We start from the raw sequence: 19,521 nt of genomic DNA, 5'->3' as shown, positions 1-19,521 counted from the left end.
GACATAAATACAGTTCCGTTTTTTATGAGTAAATTTTGAGTTTCTATGAGCAAAATTCGGAAAACACTTGTACGAGTCACTGTCATTCAAATATTAGACAAAAAACTTAATCAACCGTTGTATTACGATTGCCATTATTTTCTATGATGCTTATATAATTAAAAAAAAACATATTTTATTATGTTTTTAATTCAACTAATACGTAGGTATGGATAATATGTAGGTGCGCGGCTTTATGATTTACATTATATTGAATCGATTCATCGAATCGAAATTATTTCCCACAATTCCCACTCCATTGATTCGATATACGATGTAAGTGTCATGCAATACCACGTGCTTTTGTCTATCCATAACGCTTTACACTTAATATTTTAGCTTCACCACAAGAACTGTGAATATTCTTGTAATAAACATAGATGTAAATATATACAGTAGAAATGAATATTATACCATGTATAACTTGGGTGAAGAAAGGTGTCGCGGCTAAGACTCCTGAAAAGGTTAATAATTGAAAATTATTCTTCAATATTTGATTTACATTTTCTGTGTTAATTAATTTATATACAGTGGATTTTCCAACTTTAAAATATGATTTTTAAATATTTTTAAAGTAATTTACTTAAATGTATTGGTTCTAAATTTTTCTTGTCTTATTTTGAATGTTTTAGATTGAATTAACACCACAGGAACTAGAACAGATTATAAAACAAACACAATCAGAATTACAGTAAGTGTACAATAATTTGTTATTATTTAGTGAAAGATAATTTAATAATTATAAAACCAATTTTATTATCATAGAGATTCTGAAAGTGACTTGGATGAAGAACAGGATGATAAATCTTCAAAACACAAAAACAAATCAAAATTTAAGTTTGATGCATCTCAAAATGACGAATATAACTTTGATAAATATGATGATGAATGTAAAGTACATAATATTATGTCTTAATGATAATGCTATAAATTTTTCTTATAATATTTTTATTTACATATATCTTGGTATATAGCGGGTGAGATACATTGCAATATTAGTAATATTGCAACTTTTGGGAAAGATGGAAAAGATCCATTAGTGACAGGAGAAGATGATGATTCAGAGAAGGAAGATGATGGTATCAAAAGTGACGATAATTTGGTATTGATAGGGCATGTTGAAGAAGATGCCAGTACATTGGAAATATTTGGTTTGTGCATAAAGTATAATTTTTTTATAGAAGAAATTTAATTATTACCAGAATTTTGATTTTAATATCTGTAAAATTCAATTTTCAATTATTTTTAGTTTACAATGAAGCGGAAGATTCATTTTATTGCCATCATGATATATTACTACCATCGTTTCCATTATGTATAGAGTGGCTGAATTTTGATCCTGCAGATTCGAAACCAAGTAATTATAGTATAATGTATTCATTATACAGTAATAGAATTCAGAAATACAAACTTATTGTCTTATAGGTAATTTATGTGCAATTGGTAATATGACTCCCATAATAGAAGTATGGGATTTAGATTTAATAGATTGTTTAGAACCAGCTTATAAACTTGGTCGCAAACCAAGTAAAAAGAAGAATCAAAAACGTATTGGGCATAAAGATGCTGTGTTGGATTTGGCATGGAATGAGAATTACACGTCAGTATATTTTATAATTAAAACTTTGTGTATTTAATTATAAAACATGATAATATAAATATCATTTTTAGTCATGTACTTGCTAGTGGATCAGTTGACCAAACAGTTTTATTATGGGATTTAGAAAATGGTACACCCGTCAACAAATTGTCTTCTTTTGGCGAGAAAGTTCAATCAATAAAATGGCACCCAACAGAAACTCATCAATTATTAACTGGATGCGCGGATAAGTACGATTTTTTAATTAATAAATAATGTGCTTCAATTGTATTTTAAATATTCATGTATTTAATTGTTCTTCTAGAATAGTAAGACTGTTTGACTGCAGAGATGAAACAATTACAAAATCTTGGGAAGCATTAGGAGAAGTAGAGAGAGTTGTGTGGGATTATTTTGATACAAATTATTGTATAGTAAGTCTATTAATTATATTCAAGTTTCTAATTGTAAAGTTCATAGCATAAAAAAATGCAAAAACTGTTATATATATTACAGGTGAGTACAGATAATGGTTATATACAATGTTTTGATATTAGACAAGATGAACCAATTTGGAGTGTGCAAGGCCATACGAACGAAGTTACAGGTAAATATGTGTAATATCTAAATATTATTAACGTTTTATGCATACAAATTACAAGCAAATTTATTACATTATAATTTTAGGTTTGTCTTTGAGTTCATTTTGTTCTGGTCTTCTTGTTACCTCAGCAAATGATGGTGTCATAAAGGTGTGGGATACTATTAATCATACAGACCCATGTCTTGTTTGGGAAAAGAAAACTAATCTTGGTGCTATACAATGTCTTGCATCAAATCCAGACGATCCATTTGTGTTCACAGCTGGTGGTGATAATAAATCACATAACCTTAAAGTTTTCAATTTTCTGAAAATAACAGAAGGTAAGTTTTGATATATCTACATAACTGACTGCGTACATATTCAACTTGATGTTTCTTTAAATAGTACGCGAGAGATTTCAAAGTAGAAAAATATTAAAAAGTAACAATCCTGAAGAAATGATGGATGTAACCGAAAATATGGAATAATGTAGAGAGACATAGTGCAGCACTTAACACAAAAAAAAAAAATAAGTAAACTGATAGGATTAAAATGACGAATTCTATAAAGACTGCAAATTGAAGTTATTCCTGTTTTATTTTTTACATGTATATTAATTAATATAAATAAAATAACAGAAATGAATATACTTGGGAGGTCAGACTAAAATTTGTAGTTCTTAAAACATTTAATTTATTCTTTATCCTTGTAATAATATAATGTTAATCCCAACAGTATTTCTCGAAAGTTTTACAATCTGTACAACATATTAATTCTCTTCTAATCATTTACAACACACACACACACACACAAATCCAATTCAATTTCGTTTAACACATTTTTATGCTGTGAAGGCAATCTGTACAGATTTTTGATTTGTATTAATATAATATCATAAAAATATGCGAAATTATTAAATTATTTAAAAATTCATTAAAAATTATTTAAAATGTTTTAAACGATTCATTATTAAATATCTATTATGGTAAAAGATACAGGCTTCCAAGATCGTATATTGATAAAGAATGATTTCTAGAATAAATTGTCTTGAAGCAATATTATGTTACAACTCAAAAATATATTTTTGACCTAATTCTTTTTTATTTTTTACAAGAGTAAAAATATATAAAACACAAGTTTAAAAGACATAAAACGTTGAAATTGGTTTCTTTTCAGTAGAAGTTTGACATTTGTTTTATAAATCATATAATTTTGATGACATTCATAAAAAACTATTCATGGAATAACAATTACAAGAATTTTACTTGAATTATAAATTTTTTTTAACATTGCATGATTATGTAATTCATTGATGCTTTCATTACCTGAATAATATAGTAGATATATATAAATGGTTATAAAAGTATTATTTACTTTCATGTTTATGACATAGACTATTAATTTCAGTGCCAAATTACGATTTATATTTCAATCTAACTGACATACAAATTTTTTACACAAATTTTAAAAGAATTGGTTGTATGGCATTTTAATTTTAAACACTTATGAAATAATCCTGTTACTTGTGGTCCTTGTAGTTATACTTTTTCAGTATAATAAAATTTCCTGCGATATAATTTAGCAATTCTATTTATTGCCTGATAACGTAAAATATGTAAAAAGAAATATAAGAAGAATTATAAATCACAGTTACAAGTGATTGGGCAGTTACTAACATGTGTCAGCTTAGTAGATTATACATTCTATTATAATACCAGTAATAGAAAGAAGTCCAGCTGTAATGGTTAAAATTTCTTGATTCTACGTGTTTGCAAAGTAATATTTAGTAAATTAGCGGAATATTAATTACAATTGATATAGCAAATTTTGATATTCTAGTGTCGTTAAAATATTCAAAATAAAGAAGTATGAAAAATCCCTTATAATATGTTTTAGCATAATAAAAATTATAATAAGCTATTAAAATTAACGAATTTTTTGTCCCAAAATTAAATATTTTCTAAACCTTATAAAACTGTCTATCACTTATTTCATTTCATTTTATGTTGCTCACTTTAATTGCGTAATCTATTGTATGTATAAACTAGAAATTCTTGCATCAGTGAAATGAATTACCATGAAAGAATAAAGCTTGTAGCAAATCAAATTTATAGATTTGGAATGGGATAAAGGTATATACGTACCAATGCCAGTTTCTTAATTCGCTGTCACAGTAATTATTAAATGAAATAGTTAAATAACTCATACATAAATGAGTTCGCTAAAACATTTTAATTAACAATAATATTACAAGATGCTTTCTGGCAGTGGTGTTAATAGATTCAATGAAAGTCATACGGACATTGTTATGTCAACAATGGATATATCAAATTCATTTTTCAATGTTGGTGCATATAATGCATTTGTCACAGTCAATATTATATAAGTAAAATAAGTAATATCCGAAGTTGCACAAATAAAATTATCTAAAATATTCAATTAAATCTTAAACTTGTAATTTAGAATACTGTGAAACTATAGAATAAATAACAGTAAGTACAACTTCAGTTCATGCTTCTGGGTATGAAGTAGACCATTGTTATGAAACAGATAATTTTGATGTTAGTATGAAACAATAGTATGTCATATTTCTTATTTCATATTGAAGTCATAAAAGTTCAATGTTTCCACTGATAGCATAAAACGTCTGACCTCATTGAATGTTATATAACCTGCAACATATAGACAAAATAATTGTTTTTGTCCATAGAATGTACCATAGTCCATAGAGATTGACATACATTATATAATATATTAATTAGATTAATTCATACACATATGTGATATAGCGTATTGAGCTAAGCATCAGTTCCTATATCCAAACTTCTAGAGTCTTGATTAGAATCATGTTGACTTCCATTTTCAGAAGAAGCACTGCTAGATAAACCAGACTGATCTGAACTTTTTTTCACTTTGGGTTTATATTCCGTAATAACGACAGTAACATTATTTACTGTCACTTCATTGGTTTGAGCTGTACTGCGATCTATATTTTTGAGACGGGGTGGATGTCTATTTTTACGCCTTGGTTTGTCCAATTTATGGTCTTTCTCTTTACCACTACTAGCTGTACTACCTCCGCTTCCGCCTTCTTTTTTCCCTGGCTTTAATAGTGGTGCATACTGTTGCTGAGCAACCTATAAATAAAGTAATTTTATTAGCAATATAATTATATTTATTAATTTTTACTTGACAATCAATGTAGAGCAACACAGGTATGAAAAATAGGAAAGGATTACAATGAATTACTAGAAAATTGTAACCTGTTGTGCCACAAGTTGGGGATTAATGCGGGGTTTCCGCGTGGAAGTTCCTTTACGGACGTCACACATGTGGCACTTAAATGCTTCTGCGGTATTCCTATACGTGCAGACACTGCAATCCCAATAATTTTCTTCCAAAACCTTCGCCTGACGTTTTCCACTTCCCGAATGGTTCATTGTTCATGAAAGTCAGTTGTAGAGCACTGTACTTTCTCAAAAGAGAGTTAGCCTTCCTATACGTGCTTTCAGCCTCATTAAAAGTGATTTTATGAACACTGGTTACTTTATGACAATCAGATTGCTCCAAAAGAGCAAGAATAAAGATATGCAATAAAGGTAATCGACAATTGTCTAAGACAATATTCTGTGCATCAACTAAACAAGATACACAATTGTCTGACATATTCATCTTTGCTATATAAACCACCTATATTTTTTTGTTGTATCATTCTGATGTACATTTTTTAAATTGTATCTAAAACAAATAAACAGTAAAAATAATTAATACTTTTGTTGCAATTATTAAATAAAACTTCTTATCAAGAAATGGTTTGTAATACGTTAACAAGAAATACTTTATAATACGTTTACAAGAATAATCAAGTAATAAATTAATTGCAAATAATAAACAATTGTATATTATTATTTGTTAACATACATACGTAACAGAGGTGCGCGTGCGTGCACGTATCGCGTATATTGTATTATTTAAAAAATATATCAATCCATCACAAATATTCTTAACTACATTGGTTTTTATTTAAAATGACGTAAAAAATTGTTCATTTTATGAACATACCGACTAAAAGTACCAATTTATGGAACTTTTCTTCCACCAAGGGTTATCTGTCTTTTTTGTATTATAAATTTTTATATTTTCACTTGAAAAGCTAGTATTTTTATTAAATATCCATGGTAACGTATAACTTGAAAAAATTAATTTAGGAAAGATTAGATAGATACTCTTTGTAATGCAAGGGTTCCAAACATTCTTTTCCTTAATGAAACAGATGGAATTCCTGACTTGCATATAAAAGTAGCATTATTGCACATATACGACGTTCTCCTTGACAGTATTATCTGTGTATTCTATACACATGCACTAAACACTCTGACACATTTGTAGTCAGGATATTTTTTTGGCCTTTCGTGTCATCGTAAAATGATTGCTTTACATATAAAAGTCAGTAAAAATCAACTAACTCGAAGATATTGACAAACAATCCACAGCGCTGTTCCTCTTTCGGTCGAACAGCGGAATGTTGAATGCGGACCAAAATACTGTTTGGTTTGGCAACATTGCATATAACAGTACTGTATCTTTTAATAGACAGACCCTTCTTTGCCTGTTAAACGAATATATGTTTAAAAATAATTAAAACATATTAACATGCTATAATTGATATAACAAAGTGCTTGAATAAAACAGCAAAACAAGGAGCTACAAATCATTGCAATTATTAGCGGAAAATAATTATAAAGTTATGTTTTATTAGAAATTTCAAATAAACTGTTTATATCGAAAAAAATAATCGCATGAAAAATATTTATTTGTTTTAACTTATTTTTACTAGAATTTCGCGTAGAGTTTTACATATTTTTCAAATATTAATGTACCGATATAAAGTAGTTCGCAAAATAGATGCCTCTGTTTAACTTTTGCACATTCCTGAAACTTTCTTTTGATGGAAGGTTTGAATTAAATCATACGGTAGATGTGACAGTGCCGAACACTGTGGCTGATAATCTCAATTGCTAAGTGGGTGTTTTTTTCTTTTATTAAGTTCGATAAAAAGTACTACACATATGTAAATGTAATTACGTAGGATAATAATAGTTTGTTATTTCAAATCAAACTAAGTGATATGGTATGTATCGTAACTATTTACAAAAATTGACATTTCCTCTGAAACTAATTTTAAGGTTAATGAATATAAACAATTATCCATGTTATTGTCACTTTCTCTACGTGGAAACATATTGTTACACTATAAATGTTTCTTTTGATCAAAATTCATTAGGTGTATAATAAAGTACGTTGAATGGTTTTTGAATATAGTTACATACAATTTTATATCTTAGGACACATCAGATGGAATGGATAAATCATGGGATCATCCATGGACTACAGAAGAAATGAGAAAGAAAAGAAGAGAATGGAGTTTGGCAGCTGATGCAGGACTTCTCAAGCAGCTTCAACAATTTTCTGAGGTATAATTCATATTTGTTAGATATATTTCTTAAATAACTTATCAAAGATACAAATACAAGATTAATCTCTTTTTTTTATATTTATTTTGATAGAATGTAGTATTGAGGGCAAACAAAACTGAGGAAGCATTAAATGCATTCACGAGTCAACTGAATGAAGCAGCAATACTTATAGATAATGTTACTAATACCTCCTTAGCTTTGGCTAATACCCAATTTATCGAGAGCCGTGTACAAGAAGATGATATAGAGATTGAAAAGAAGGTGGATACTTCAGTGCAGGTAATTAGAGGTTATAAAATATATAGTATTTTAAACTTTTAGATTAATATTCTATTAAAATGCTGGTTTCTATATAGGAATCCAAGAATGAAGATTTTGCAACTGCAGATTTAATAGCCAGTGTGAGTGAAAGTATAAAACAAGGCTTAAGTATAATGGATGAAAAGTATAAAAAAATGGAATTTGTTGATAGTGATAGCGAAGAAGAGGATGATGACAAAATAGAATTAAGGTAAATAAATTTGCTAAATCAGTTTTGATATAAAAATAATTTTGTAAATTCTTTTGTAATTAAATTTTAGTGTTGTACTGGGGTCAAATGATCCATACCAAGATCGACGTTTACCATATGTTATTGGCTCGGAAAAGTGGAAAAATTCACGTAAAATTGGGTTAGAAAGTAGTAGCAGCAGCGAATCAGAACAAGTGGATGAAGAAGAAGAAGATTCAGAAACCGACGATGATAGGGCAATACTTCAAGAATATGATATCGTTACTGCTCCAAAAACAAATACAGTTGGATTGTCACCCTCTTTGGTTGGATCAGATTACAGTAAAATAAGTGATTTAACATATATGGACAATGAAAAACTAGATGTAATTAGTCAAAATAATGTACATTCTGCTTCCGAATCAATTACTCCTAATTACAATGCATCAAAGGTTTGTATATTTGTTTATACTTTTTTTTTTCCTTCATATTTTGTATTTAAATTTCATCAAATTTCTACATTCATTTTTTAGGTACAATTAGCAAACAATTCGGCACCGAAATTTGCTGAAGAATTAGCCAAGCGATTAGGTACAGTTCGTCAAGCTCAAAAACCAATCGTTGTAGATGACAAAAGCGAAGCATCGATAAATCGATTTAAAGGTATGTGAATGGAGTCAATAATTTTGTTCATTTGAACTTAATTACTATTGTATATTTTAGATGATTTATTAACACCAGAAACAAATGAGAATATTTTAAACGATAAATCGAGAGGTATATACAGTGGAAATACCTTTTTGAATGACCAATCTTCAGAAAATTTATGGAAAGAAAAACCTGTTGCACCGTATAAAAATAATATCATACCTGCTAGTATGGACGTACCACCTCCGATTAGTGCAGATTGTAAGCTCTATTTTTATCTTAAATCTTTTATAATATGTTTCATTAGGCTGTAATTATATTTATTAATGATAATCTGTATTTTCAGCTACAAAACCAAAATCTGAGATCGACGATCTCTTTGCCGATGCAGATTCCGAAGATTCTGATAATATTTTTTCATCAAAAAATACAGTGAAAACAATTGTGAAAAATAAACATACGAATAGCAACAATCATCCAGCGAATACTGGAAGTGCACAGAAAAAATATTTAGAAACTATAGCATCAGTGGCTACAAGCACACCAGAAATTAACATAAATAATAATAATTTGTTCAGTGACGACGAGGATGACGGTGATCTTTTCAGTTTGCCCAAAAATTTACCGCCAAATAAGACAGTAAGATATCAGCCTAATTTACAAGTTTGTCAAATGTTTAAATGTTTCTACGAAATTGATGGTCATTAATTATTGTAGAAACCTAGCGGAGTATCGATACTTGGAGACATTTTAACTTCAGATGTTGAGAATAAATTATCAAATAAAATATCACGAGCTTCGTCATCTGGATTTTCCGGTAGTGATATACCAGGGAATTACGAAAACAGCCAGGAACCTGCGCGTGATGTTTTACGAAATGCTATTTCGAATAATAATAACATTAATGATCGAAACTCTATCGTGATTGCAAGGAATAACACGGAAAATCTAACCGCTAACAATGAAAGCAGTTCCAGCAGCGGAATATTGATCCAACCACCGGGTATTAATAACACAGGAGGTTCGAGCTTAGAGTAAGTTTTAACGTTGTTATTATCTTTCAATATTAAACTACGCACAATTACTTCATTGAGAAAACTAAGATTTTGTTTTGTTATAATGTAAATAATATCACTTGCGTTTTACATTTATGAAGCGACGGTGAAAATTAATGTCGTCTTTATTTTACCCGCATACGAGATCGAGTACGCGTGCCAAATACTTAAAGAGTCATTGAATTGATGATCCAAACATTAGTCATCCTCCATTGCGTTGTAGTGATTGTGTGGAGTAGATGCGCGAGTTCCAAGGCGAGCTTCTTCAGTTTAAGAGTATCTCATCTCGTGACGGTATCTAACACGCGTACATTTTATCATCGTTTTTTTTTTCTAATTACGTTTCCATTAATTATACAATAAACAAGTAAGCGTGGCACAGTTTCAGTTTCTAATCAATATTTATTTAACTTTACATTGCTCGATTTAAAATATTTTTTTTATGCACAAATTGGTCCCCCACAACATCCTGGATAAGGTTTGCTATAATCCGTTTCGCGGTAGCCAATTTGTTTTCCTTCAGCACATACGTATTCTGGACATCTAGAATGATTAATCGTATTTTACGATTATGATTCAACGTAGTATCCAATTGATGGTTGCTAGTTTAATAATCACTAATGATTTATTAACATTACACGATCGATACATTTCGGTATTAAACCTTCAAATATTTGATTATTTCGAAGATCAGACATGATATGTGAAACGTAACGCAGAGTGTACACGCGATGTTCAACAATTAGATATTGCATTAAAATACTTGAATCATATTACTTACGAAAGCCCGCTTATAGATCCATCCGAGTGACACTCATATGTAGTACAATTTATGTAGTGCGTCCCCACACTAAGATTCTGACCATAGAAATCGTTGCAAGTTCCTATACGCATACAAATTACATTACAGGGTATTTCATAAAATATGGACATAGTTTCAGGTATGACTGCAGTATACGAAAATAATAAAGAAGTTCATGTAACAATTTTTAGTATTTAATGCATAGAAGTAACGGAATAAAACGATTTATTACAAATAGTCAAGATGATAGCACATATCTATAATAAGTTATACTAACTCAGATTGACGCATGAATGATTAAAACACTAGAAACGACCGTGACTCAGAAACGGGGTCAGATAAACAGAACAATGCTTTATATAAACTTTCTTTGTCAGGTTTTTCTGCTCTAAATTAATTTCTGAAGTTATGTCTGTATTTTGTGAAACGTTCTTTACATATAAATATACAGGGTGTTCGGCCATCCCTAGGACAAATTTTAATGGGAGATTCTAGAGGCCAAAATAAGACGAAAATCGAGAATACTAATTTGTTGATGGAGGCTTCGTTAAAAAATTATTAACGTTTAAAGTTCCGCCCATACTGAATTTTTTTCTCGCAAATGCGCAAGATTTCAGGGGTATGTGTATTCACCAAAAATGATTGTAATTGAGCCCCGCAACCGAAAATAATTTTTCCAGAACGATTTGAAATTTTTGAATTTAATTGTTAATAACTTTTTAACGAAGCCTCCATCAACAAATTGGTATTCTTGATTTTCGTTTTATTTTGGCCTTTAGAATCCTCTATTAAAATTTTTCCCAGGGGTGGCCGAACACCCTCTATATGAAAATTCAATTCTTTAGCTACGAGTTTCGAAAAATAAAATTTCGTTTACCAACGTTACATGAAACATTGTTTGAACGCGTTTAGAGTTAATCAAAATAGCCCCACAAATCAATCGTTTCCGGGCTACAAAATAAAAATTCTTTAACTCGTCGTAAAGTGTGTTCAATGCATCTTCTGTCCATCTAAGTGTAAAAATTTAATAAATCAGTAATATGGACAGGCGATGATAAAAATAAAAGAACGAACCGGATCAAAATAATGAAATGTTTTTGTAATTGATCAAAGTCGAGTGAACAACAGTACGGAAAGACAAGTAACTGATACATAGTAATTACTTCACGCATGCAAAATGAATTATGAAAATAATATCCTGTATTATTAAATTGCTTATTGATGTTATGAATCACTCGAACGGAAAAAAACTTACCTTGTGCCCCCAAGAATAAGTATATTATCATAAAAAGCGGAAATAAGACGATGCTCTTCATATTCATGGTTTTGCTTGTACGGTTCATGCTCTTTAACGATCGGAAGTCTACTGATGTACTAGTATTTAGATTCAGATTTTACATTTTATATATATGTTTCTCCTTCTCTGTAATAGTTTTTGTGCGATTGCGTACCTTTCCACCTTTCCTTAACATCACTCATTGTCAGAGTTAATATTATCGGAGTATTACGCATACATTTACATGTCCTTACAGTGTTTCCTCAAGCCAAACATTCAAAACATTCTCAGATTATTTAAATTCTTTCCTTAAACAAGCATTTCGTCGTAATCTTCCGAGCGTGGTTTCAGTTTCAAAGTAAATTTAAAATTCAAAGCAGTTCCATGTTTCTCGTAAATTCCACAATGTTCCATAAGGTAAAGAATTAAAAATATGCAACAATAATTTCGATGATTATGAAAGTCGAAGTTAAACATTTTCAATGTTTCTTTAAATTTCGTATTGGTATATTGTACTGACTTAGTCCATTTTCACAGTTAATAACACAATTAATGGAGCGTTTAATGAAGTTAAGTTTCTTCCTTTTCTGATATATTACAGAAATTTATGACTTTTTGAGAACGGTCGGGTCTTTGAAAAATCATTTCTATCTGAGTTGATAGAAAATTAACGCTAGATGGGTGAAGAAATTTGGTAAATTTTTTCTCCTTACTCAAAGGAGTTTCAATTTTGTAGGAATTAATTACTCTTCTATGAATTTGAATCATTCTAGGGAGGGGGTGAGTAAACAAAATTTTGAAATTGTAAAATAGGGACCATCCTAGTGTTTAGGTCTGGGTTAGGTTAAAAAAAACCGCGTTCCGGACTACATTTCGGAAACCTGAAATTTCGTGAATTGCAATATTCTTATTTCGACCCAACCTGACCCGATCAAATGGAAATTATTTTATCGAGCGAAACAGACTTTGAATCGTAAACAAAAATACATGTTTTCGATAAAAGTTTACTATACAATTTTGCATAATTCTTTCAAGAAATATATTACTAAATAATTGATATTTAAAAATAAATTTTCATTAATTTTATTATTAAAATAATATACTTTTATTTCTTAATTACATACAGGGTGTTCGGCCACCCCTAGAGAAAATTTTAATGGGAGATTTTAGAGGCCAAAATAAAACGAAAATCAAGAATATCAATTTTTTGACTGAGGCTTCGTTAGAAAAGTTATTAAAAAATTAAATTAAAATATTTTAAATCTGAAAAAATTATTTTTGGCTGCAGGGGTCAATTACAATCATTTTTGGTGAATACGCATGCCTCCGAAATCCTACCCACTTTCGAGAAAAAAATTCGGGTATGTGCTGAAGTTTTCAATTACAATCATTTTTGGTCGATAGACATACCCTCGAAATCCTACCCACTTCCTAGAAAAAATTCGGGAAGGTGTGAAATTTTTCGACAAAAAAATTAGTTAAAGTTTACTACCGAAACTTTAAACGTTAATAACTTTTTAACGAAGCCTTCATCAACAAATTAGTATTCTTGATTTTCGTCTTATTTTGGCCTCTAGAATCTCCCATTAAAATTTTTCCCAAGAACACCCTGTATATTTAAACATCTTGAAGCATTCTATATAAATATGTAATTTCTGCACTCCTATATAAAATGCGTAATATTTTCTAGTACACCCTAGTATCTCGTGTTTTCTTGTTGTTTTCAGTGATGATTTCCAGCCTCAGATGACATCGACTCGCTTAAAATCCGAGGAGATCTACCGCGAAAGAATCACCAGCGACAGCCTTTTTACACCGCGTACTCGTAATCCTATCAACGCCACAAACGCTAATTCGTTCAGCACTCAGCTGCAGGAGGAACAGAACGAGGACACTGCGTCCATACGACAGGACGATGTGTTCGAGAACGAGGATCTGTTTGGTCCACCGCCGTTGCCCAAAGCCGACTCGAAAGCAGTGAAATCGAAGGTGCAGTCGCTGTTCGATGATTCCGATTCCGGAGACGAGCTGTTCTATATCTCGACAACCAGTTCCGGGTCCAGGTCTCAAAAGAGCAGCGATTTCTTGACGAACATCTCCCAACATCCCGATAAATCCAAGTTCGCGCAACGAAGGAGCCTCTTTGACGAGAACATCGATATATTCGGCAGCAAAGACTCGCCTGACGTCGATATCTTTGGTATAGCGTCGAAATCGGCGAGGCAAGAAACCGATTTCCCCGGTCAGAAATTTCCAGACAGCTCGGAGGAAGGTCTTTTCGCGAGCAATAGTCGACACACGACGCCTAATAATAATAACGTGGAAAAACGTCAAGGCGCTACGTCGAAAAAGAACAGCTTGTTCGACGACAACGAGGATATCGACGATGGTGATTTATTCGCCGCGAAACCAATTAAATACGAGGTTAAAACCCAATCTCGCGTATTCAACAACGACGATAAGAGAGACTTATTCTCGGTCAAGAACATGGCCGATACAAAGCAAGCAAACATCGAACAGTCGGTAGGGATAACTGCAACGGGGACAGAGACGGTCGTACAAGATACGTCCACTCGAAAAACGGAGAGAAAAGATACCGATAACTTATCGAGTAATGGTTTGTTCTCCACTATTATTGGTTCGCATGGATTGGTTTTCGAAGATGACGATTACGATGATTTGTTCAGCAGTAAGAGTGTAACCGCAGACGAAAGGAAAAAGAGTGAAGAGTTGATGTCGAAGATTAAAGATCCGATAGTCGAAAAAATATCCGTCGAGGATACCGAGACGTCGAACGATTCTAAAATTTTTGCGGACAATCAAGAACCGAGTATGGTTTCGGATGTTGTTTCGAGCAACGTGGAGCCACGTAGCGAGAAGGTTACGCTTCAAGTAACATCCGAAGAGCTTGGCGCTACGGAAAATATTGAATCAAAAAAGAGCCCTCCGAAGTCGTTGAATATTCAGATAACTACTTCGTCGTCGCCGCCGTCCGAGGAAAACAGTCTGGCAGCGCGACGAACGGTTTCCGGTAAAATAAAAAATTTGATGGGAAAAATGGGCGATTTAAAAATACTCTCGCCCATGGATACGCCACCATTGTGGAGAAGAAGCGAGGAAAAAACAGACGAAGAAGATAGCGTCGCAGATAGAGATAGCGACGATGGCGGATGTATTAGCACGCAAGGTCATAGTTCGCCTCCAAGCGTGTCTGGTATACTATTTGCATTAAATGTTGCTTTGTATTTGTACTTCCTTTTGTACAGGGTGCTTACGCACAAGCATTGCGTAAAAGTGAAGATACCAGAAAATCATTGTAGCTTACCATCTGAAGGGGGTCATTCAGATGAAAATTAACTTCTAATTTCAAGACACAATTTTTAAAATAAATTCTTTTTGCATAATTTAAAAGAAATGTGAAAAAAATTGTCGGATCGTCAAATTTATTCCTTTATTTCTTCACAATGATATACAGAAGATACAACGAAAAATTCAGTTTTAAAATTTTTCACTTTTATCAAAGTTATTTTGATTTTAAGACAAACTATTTGCACTAGAATTTGTACGTTGATACAAGATACGCGAATGACTACAGAAAAATCTTTCTATTGTTTGACTGTCTTATGTAACGATAGCGTATATAAATACTATTAATTTTAGTTTATGATCTCCTACTACTTTCAGACTAAACAAGATAGTGCAAAAGACAGTAATAATAATGTTTGCAATTTATTGCAAAATAATAAAATGAAAAGGACATCAGACTCCAAATTACTGTATTTTTTGGTTTGTTTAAAAATTTGTATTGCTTTCATCTTCATTATGCTAAACCAAAAATGTAGCTTACTGTTTAAAGAAACAAAATGACTTAAAATATCTTCGAAAAACTGGTGAAAATATTTGTTAATTACATATGTATTTTACTGACGCTACCATCGATTTTAACAAGCTTGAAGTATGTTTTGGAACAAAAAATAATTGTTGCTTACTGTTAAGTTTCAAAATATAATTATTAGAAAGCCTTTATTTTGTTTGGTTCTGTTTATAAAACAATAATGATGAATAACCGGTTCTACTTCAAGGCCATTGAAATTGATGGTAACGTCGGTAAAGTATAGAAATATTAAACATTTTTCCACTATATAAGCTAAAATGGCAAAGTAAAGTTTCCTTGATATTTACTACTTGATTTAACTACTTTACTTATTAAGTTTATTACTTAATATAATAATTCAGTGTTCACGTATTTTGTGCGCTGATCAAGTAAGTGGATATTCATAGTATTTCAATAGTAAGCTTTATTTTTTGACGAAAAATCAGCCACGATTTTGTAACTCAATGTATAATAATGACAATGAGGTGTACTTGATTATTTACATGCACGAAATTATAAATACTGTTATCTGATCATCTTACAAAAATCAATGATCTCGTTCATCGCAATGGTTCATCTGTGTACATGATCTGACAATCAACTGATGACACGATACATAAACACATCATCTATATTCGTATTATTGTTCAAATAGTGTAAATATATGAATATTTTCTTATTCGAATAATAATATTTAAATAGTTGCAGGTCTATTAATTAGTAATTTCTATATGTGGTACTCGTGTAGAAACACCCTGTACAATGTCACGACGATAATATTACATTTGATTAAAACAAACATGCTTTTTCGTAGAAGACAGTACCACCCAGAAGCAGTCTTTGCAGTCAACAGTTTCAGGTGAAAGCAACGTAGAAAGTGCCATTAGCTTCGACGAGCCTGCTCAAGTGGAAACATTGTCTACTGCTGCATCAAAAGTAATTATTAAGATTAGTAAACGTAGAAGAGAGAATGTTCTTTTATTTGTAATTTATGTGCTATTTTCCAGACACGAGTTAGAATACAAGTAAAACGTCGACCTCAGAGTAGGCATGCACGAAAATCTGCTCTCAGACAAAGTGGAATTGATTTTGATACTGTAGACGCCTCGGGAAATAATTCTCAAGATGAAAGTCATAGTAACCAATCATCGACTAGTCTTAATAAAGAGTCATCCAGTTCTCTATATGTTAATACTTCGCATAACGTTGCTGGAAACTCTGATCGTTTGATCTCATCAACTAATGATAATGTTTACCGACTAGCCGATCCTAATATTTCTTTGATTGCGGACGACAAATCTGATCTTGGTAGCATAAGTAAGGAAAGCTCGATGAGCGCTAACAAGAACACTTTGCTATCTCCATCGACCGATGAAGAGGATTTGTTCGATGTGCCACCCGATCTACCCGAAGACCCGCAAAAAGAAGACACTTTGTTTGGTAGAGCTCCTATCCTTTCGCCAGTGGACAGAGTTCTTTCTGAAAAGGCGCTCGCTAATTTTAAGCCATTAAAGGATACTCATATTAAAAGAATACACAATAGAGATTCAGCTTCAGAAAAAGATGATACCCTGTCGGATAAAACTAGCCAGCTTAACACATTGTCTGAATCTAAGAAATATTCTGATATTAATACTACGGATCCATGTGAAAAAGACTCTAAATTTGATAATGTTGACTCTAAAGATGAATCGAAAGAAGTGGTAGATCCATTGCGAGATAGTAATCATGATCCACTGAAAGATCCGAGTCAGCTTTTTGCTTTCGTCACGAAAACACCATCGCCGGAAAAGGGTAAAAATTTATTATTTTCAGAGGATGATAGCCTTTTTTCTAGTGGGGTAAAAAGACCACCCGAAGAACAGAGTGTCAAGAAACCAATGTTAGATTTGTTTGCTGACGATACAGAAGGTGATTTGTTTTCAGTATCTGTGTCGAAACCTGTAAAGAAACCTTTGAAAGATACGAAAATTAGCCTTTTCGAAGACGATGGTCAAGACGATGAAGATGATAATTTATTCGGCCTTGTAAAGAAATCGTCGGTGAAAACTGAATCTGAAAAGAAGCAATCTGCACAGCAGCCCAAGAAGAAAATAAGTTTGTTTGATGACAGCGATGACACCGATTTGTTTTCTGAACAGTCTGAGCAATCGCAAATATTAGATTCTGCAAGTGTTCAAGAGCAATTGAACAAAAATGATTTTTTCTCTAGTATTACTGAACCTGTAAAGACTTCGCATATTACAGATATTTTTGCTGACCAGTCTAGCGGAGAAGACGATATCTTTGCTACGAAATCTATTCCGAAGAAAACTGTCACGTCGAAATCTTTATTTTTGTCTGACGATGACGACGACGATAGTAATATTTTCGGAAAAAAATCTTCTACAAGTGAACCACGAGCGAAGTCAATGGAAACGCGCTCGACCATAAAAAAGTCGGTTACAAGGGATTTAAAGAAAACGGTTGAAAAGATTGGCGAAGATCCTTTAAGTATTTTACAAGACGATTAAGTGTATAACTTTCTAACGTGTGTTAAAGAAATCGTATATTTTATTTATACTAGCCCTTTAATATTCACTTGTCTCAAATTGATTTTAAATGGTAATGTATTAATATCATATATGTACAACTTTTTAAATTATACACTTATCGGAAAAAACAATTGAAAGGCTGGTATAAGATATTGTGTATAAATTATAAAAGAAAAACGCTGTGCGTTACAAATATGGGCACTGTGCAAAGATAATGGATGGAAATTTAATTATATACAATATGTTTGTTTTTATTTATTTTTTACATGAAGAAAATTGCAAAATACATTATGATTTGTAAAATATATGAACAAAGATATTTTATAATATTTTTTCACGTTTAATCACTCAAATAGATATGCTAAGGAATGAACTCATATTAAACAAGTTTTTATTAAATATCGACAACAACGAACAATAGAATGTTACACGGATAAGATAGTAATAAATGCAGCTTGATTTATTGCCACCAACTTGGTCCAACTGTTTTACGTAATTAATATGCAGGCAGTGCTTTACAAGTATGGTAGATGTTATATATTTTCTGTATTTATATGTAGTTCATTCTCTATGAATATTTGTTTTGTTCATAATATATGCCATTCCATGATGTACTGTATTGTATATATTGTATCTCTTTACGAAGCATGTATTAGTACAAATAAATTGGTAGAATAAATATTATCCATATTAAGTGTGCAATTTGAATTTCATTATATAAATTATTAATCAAATTTTATTTCTGATAATAATAATTATGTATTATGCAACTTAATTATTGTCAGTCGCTGTGAATAGGTAGGGACAAACTTTGAAACATATTTTTTAAAAGAACAATCATTGTTCAATTAATTATCTTTTATGCTCGTAAAGAAATTAAAGCACCGAAGTAACATTATTGCAACAGTCACATTATTATTTATGTTAAATATAGATCTACGTAATTTAAAACTTATATGTTATCAATTTAATCAAGAAAATAATACTTTAAAAATATATTTAATTTAATTCGGTTTATATTATTTTTAAACATTGAAAATATTAGAATTCATTTAATAAATGAAAGTTGCGTTTATCCGATGAAAAAATATGCATTCACAATTTGAATAATATCTTGAGCGCTTTTTATCATTTTAAATGTCATTATTTCCTTTTATGCTGTTT

General features: G+C 31.2%; 4 protein-coding genes across 9 annotated transcripts; 2 read left to right on the top strand and 2 right to left on the bottom strand.

The window, feature by feature from the left end:
• Positions 1 to 108: 108 nt before the first annotated feature.
• LOC143340291 (periodic tryptophan protein 1 homolog) lies at positions 109 to 2,739 on the top strand. Its single transcript, XM_076762059.1, has 11 exons — positions 109 to 503; positions 672 to 730; positions 805 to 929; positions 1,014 to 1,190; positions 1,289 to 1,396; positions 1,465 to 1,639; positions 1,711 to 1,869; positions 1,944 to 2,052; positions 2,135 to 2,225; positions 2,306 to 2,542; positions 2,607 to 2,739. Exons 1-11 carry the CDS (start codon positions 441 to 443, stop codon positions 2,687 to 2,689), a joined length of 1,386 nt encoding a protein of 461 aa, XP_076618174.1. The 5' UTR covers positions 109 to 440; the 3' UTR covers positions 2,690 to 2,739.
• A 71-nt stretch (positions 2,740 to 2,810) lies between these two features.
• Positions 2,811 to 6,735, bottom strand: Rybp (ring and YY1 binding protein). Of its 6 annotated transcripts, none has more exons than XR_013079410.1 (4): positions 6,264 to 6,735; positions 5,465 to 5,939; positions 4,943 to 5,338; positions 2,811 to 4,873 (listed from the first exon to the last, which is right to left on the bottom strand). XR_013079410.1 is itself a non-coding variant. In XM_076762067.1 (4 exons), the coding sequence occupies exons 2-3, from the start codon at positions 5,639 to 5,641 to the stop codon at positions 5,000 to 5,002; spliced, it is 516 nt and encodes a 171-aa protein (XP_076618182.1). In that variant the 5' UTR covers positions 5,642 to 5,939; positions 6,264 to 6,735; the 3' UTR covers positions 2,811 to 4,873; positions 4,976 to 4,999. The 6 variants fall into 6 exon arrangements, 5 of the variants coding, with proteins under 5 accessions (XP_076618182.1, XP_076618178.1, XP_076618180.1 ...); XM_076762067.1 differs by having other exon boundaries at positions 4,976 to 5,338; XM_076762063.1 differs by having other exon boundaries at positions 2,811 to 5,338.
• A 377-nt stretch (positions 6,736 to 7,112) lies between these two features.
• On the top strand, positions 7,113 to 19,059 carry Nclb (PWP1 homolog no child left behind). The gene is made up of 12 exons (XM_076784464.1): positions 7,113 to 7,332; positions 7,547 to 7,675; positions 7,769 to 7,957; positions 8,035 to 8,189; positions 8,260 to 8,620; positions 8,702 to 8,831; positions 8,892 to 9,077; positions 9,163 to 9,455; positions 9,534 to 9,850; positions 13,677 to 15,163; positions 16,638 to 16,759; positions 16,831 to 19,059. Exons 1-12 carry the CDS (start codon positions 7,330 to 7,332, stop codon positions 18,334 to 18,336), a joined length of 4,878 nt encoding a protein of 1,625 aa, XP_076640579.1. The 5' UTR covers positions 7,113 to 7,329; the 3' UTR covers positions 18,337 to 19,059.
• LOC143340197 (uncharacterized) lies at positions 10,254 to 12,073 on the bottom strand. The gene is made up of 3 exons (XM_076761873.1): positions 11,929 to 12,073; positions 10,653 to 10,755; positions 10,254 to 10,414 (listed from the first exon to the last, which is right to left on the bottom strand). The coding sequence occupies exons 1-3, from the start codon at positions 12,014 to 12,016 to the stop codon at positions 10,312 to 10,314; spliced, it is 294 nt and encodes a 97-aa protein (XP_076617988.1). The 5' UTR covers positions 12,017 to 12,073; the 3' UTR covers positions 10,254 to 10,311.
• Positions 19,060 to 19,521: the final 462 nt, after the last annotated feature.

Source organism: Colletes latitarsis, chromosome 3 (assembly GCF_051014445.1).
Source record: "Colletes latitarsis isolate SP2378_abdomen chromosome 3, iyColLati1, whole genome shotgun sequence".
In the NCBI taxonomy this organism is placed as follows: Eukaryota; Metazoa; Arthropoda; class Insecta; order Hymenoptera; family Colletidae; genus Colletes; species Colletes latitarsis.
This window is presented reverse-complemented; position numbering and strand designations above follow the sequence as displayed.

Bases quoted from the DNA above. Each gene is read 5' to 3' on its own strand.
- LOC143340291 (XM_076762059.1), top strand. From the start codon at position 441: ATGAATATTATACCATGTATAACTTGGGTGAAGAAAGGTGTCGCGGCT. The intron at 731-804 runs GTAAGTGTACAA...TTATTATCATAG, and splicing joins CAAACACAATCAGAATTACA to AGATTCTGAAAGTGACTTGG. The intron at 1,397-1,464 runs GTAATTATAGTA...ATTGTCTTATAG, and splicing joins TCCTGCAGATTCGAAACCAA to GTAATTTATGTGCAATTGGT.
- Rybp (XM_076762063.1), bottom strand. From the start codon at position 5,641: ATGAACCATTCGGGAAGTGGAAAACGTCAGGCGAAGGTTTTGGAAGAA. The intron at 5,339-5,464 runs GTTACAATTTTC...CTTTATTTATAG, and splicing joins CCCAACTTGTGGCACAACAG to GTTGCTCAGCAACAGTATGC.
- Nclb (XM_076784464.1), top strand. The intron at 8,621-8,701 runs GTTTGTATATTT...TTCATTTTTTAG, and splicing joins CTAATTACAATGCATCAAAG to GTACAATTAGCAAACAATTC. The intron at 9,456-9,533 runs GTAAGATATCAG...TAATTATTGTAG, and splicing joins ATTTACCGCCAAATAAGACA to AAACCTAGCGGAGTATCGAT.
- LOC143340197 (XM_076761873.1), bottom strand. From the start codon at position 12,016: ATGAACCGTACAAGCAAAACCATGAATATGAAGAGCATCGTCTTATTT. The intron at 10,756-11,928 runs GTAAGTTTTTTT...GTATGCGTATAG, and splicing joins CTTATTCTTGGGGGCACAAG to GAACTTGCAACGATTTCTAT. The intron at 10,415-10,652 runs GTAAGTAATATG...TAATCATTCTAG, and splicing joins GGATCTATAAGCGGGCTTTC to ATGTCCAGAATACGTATGTG.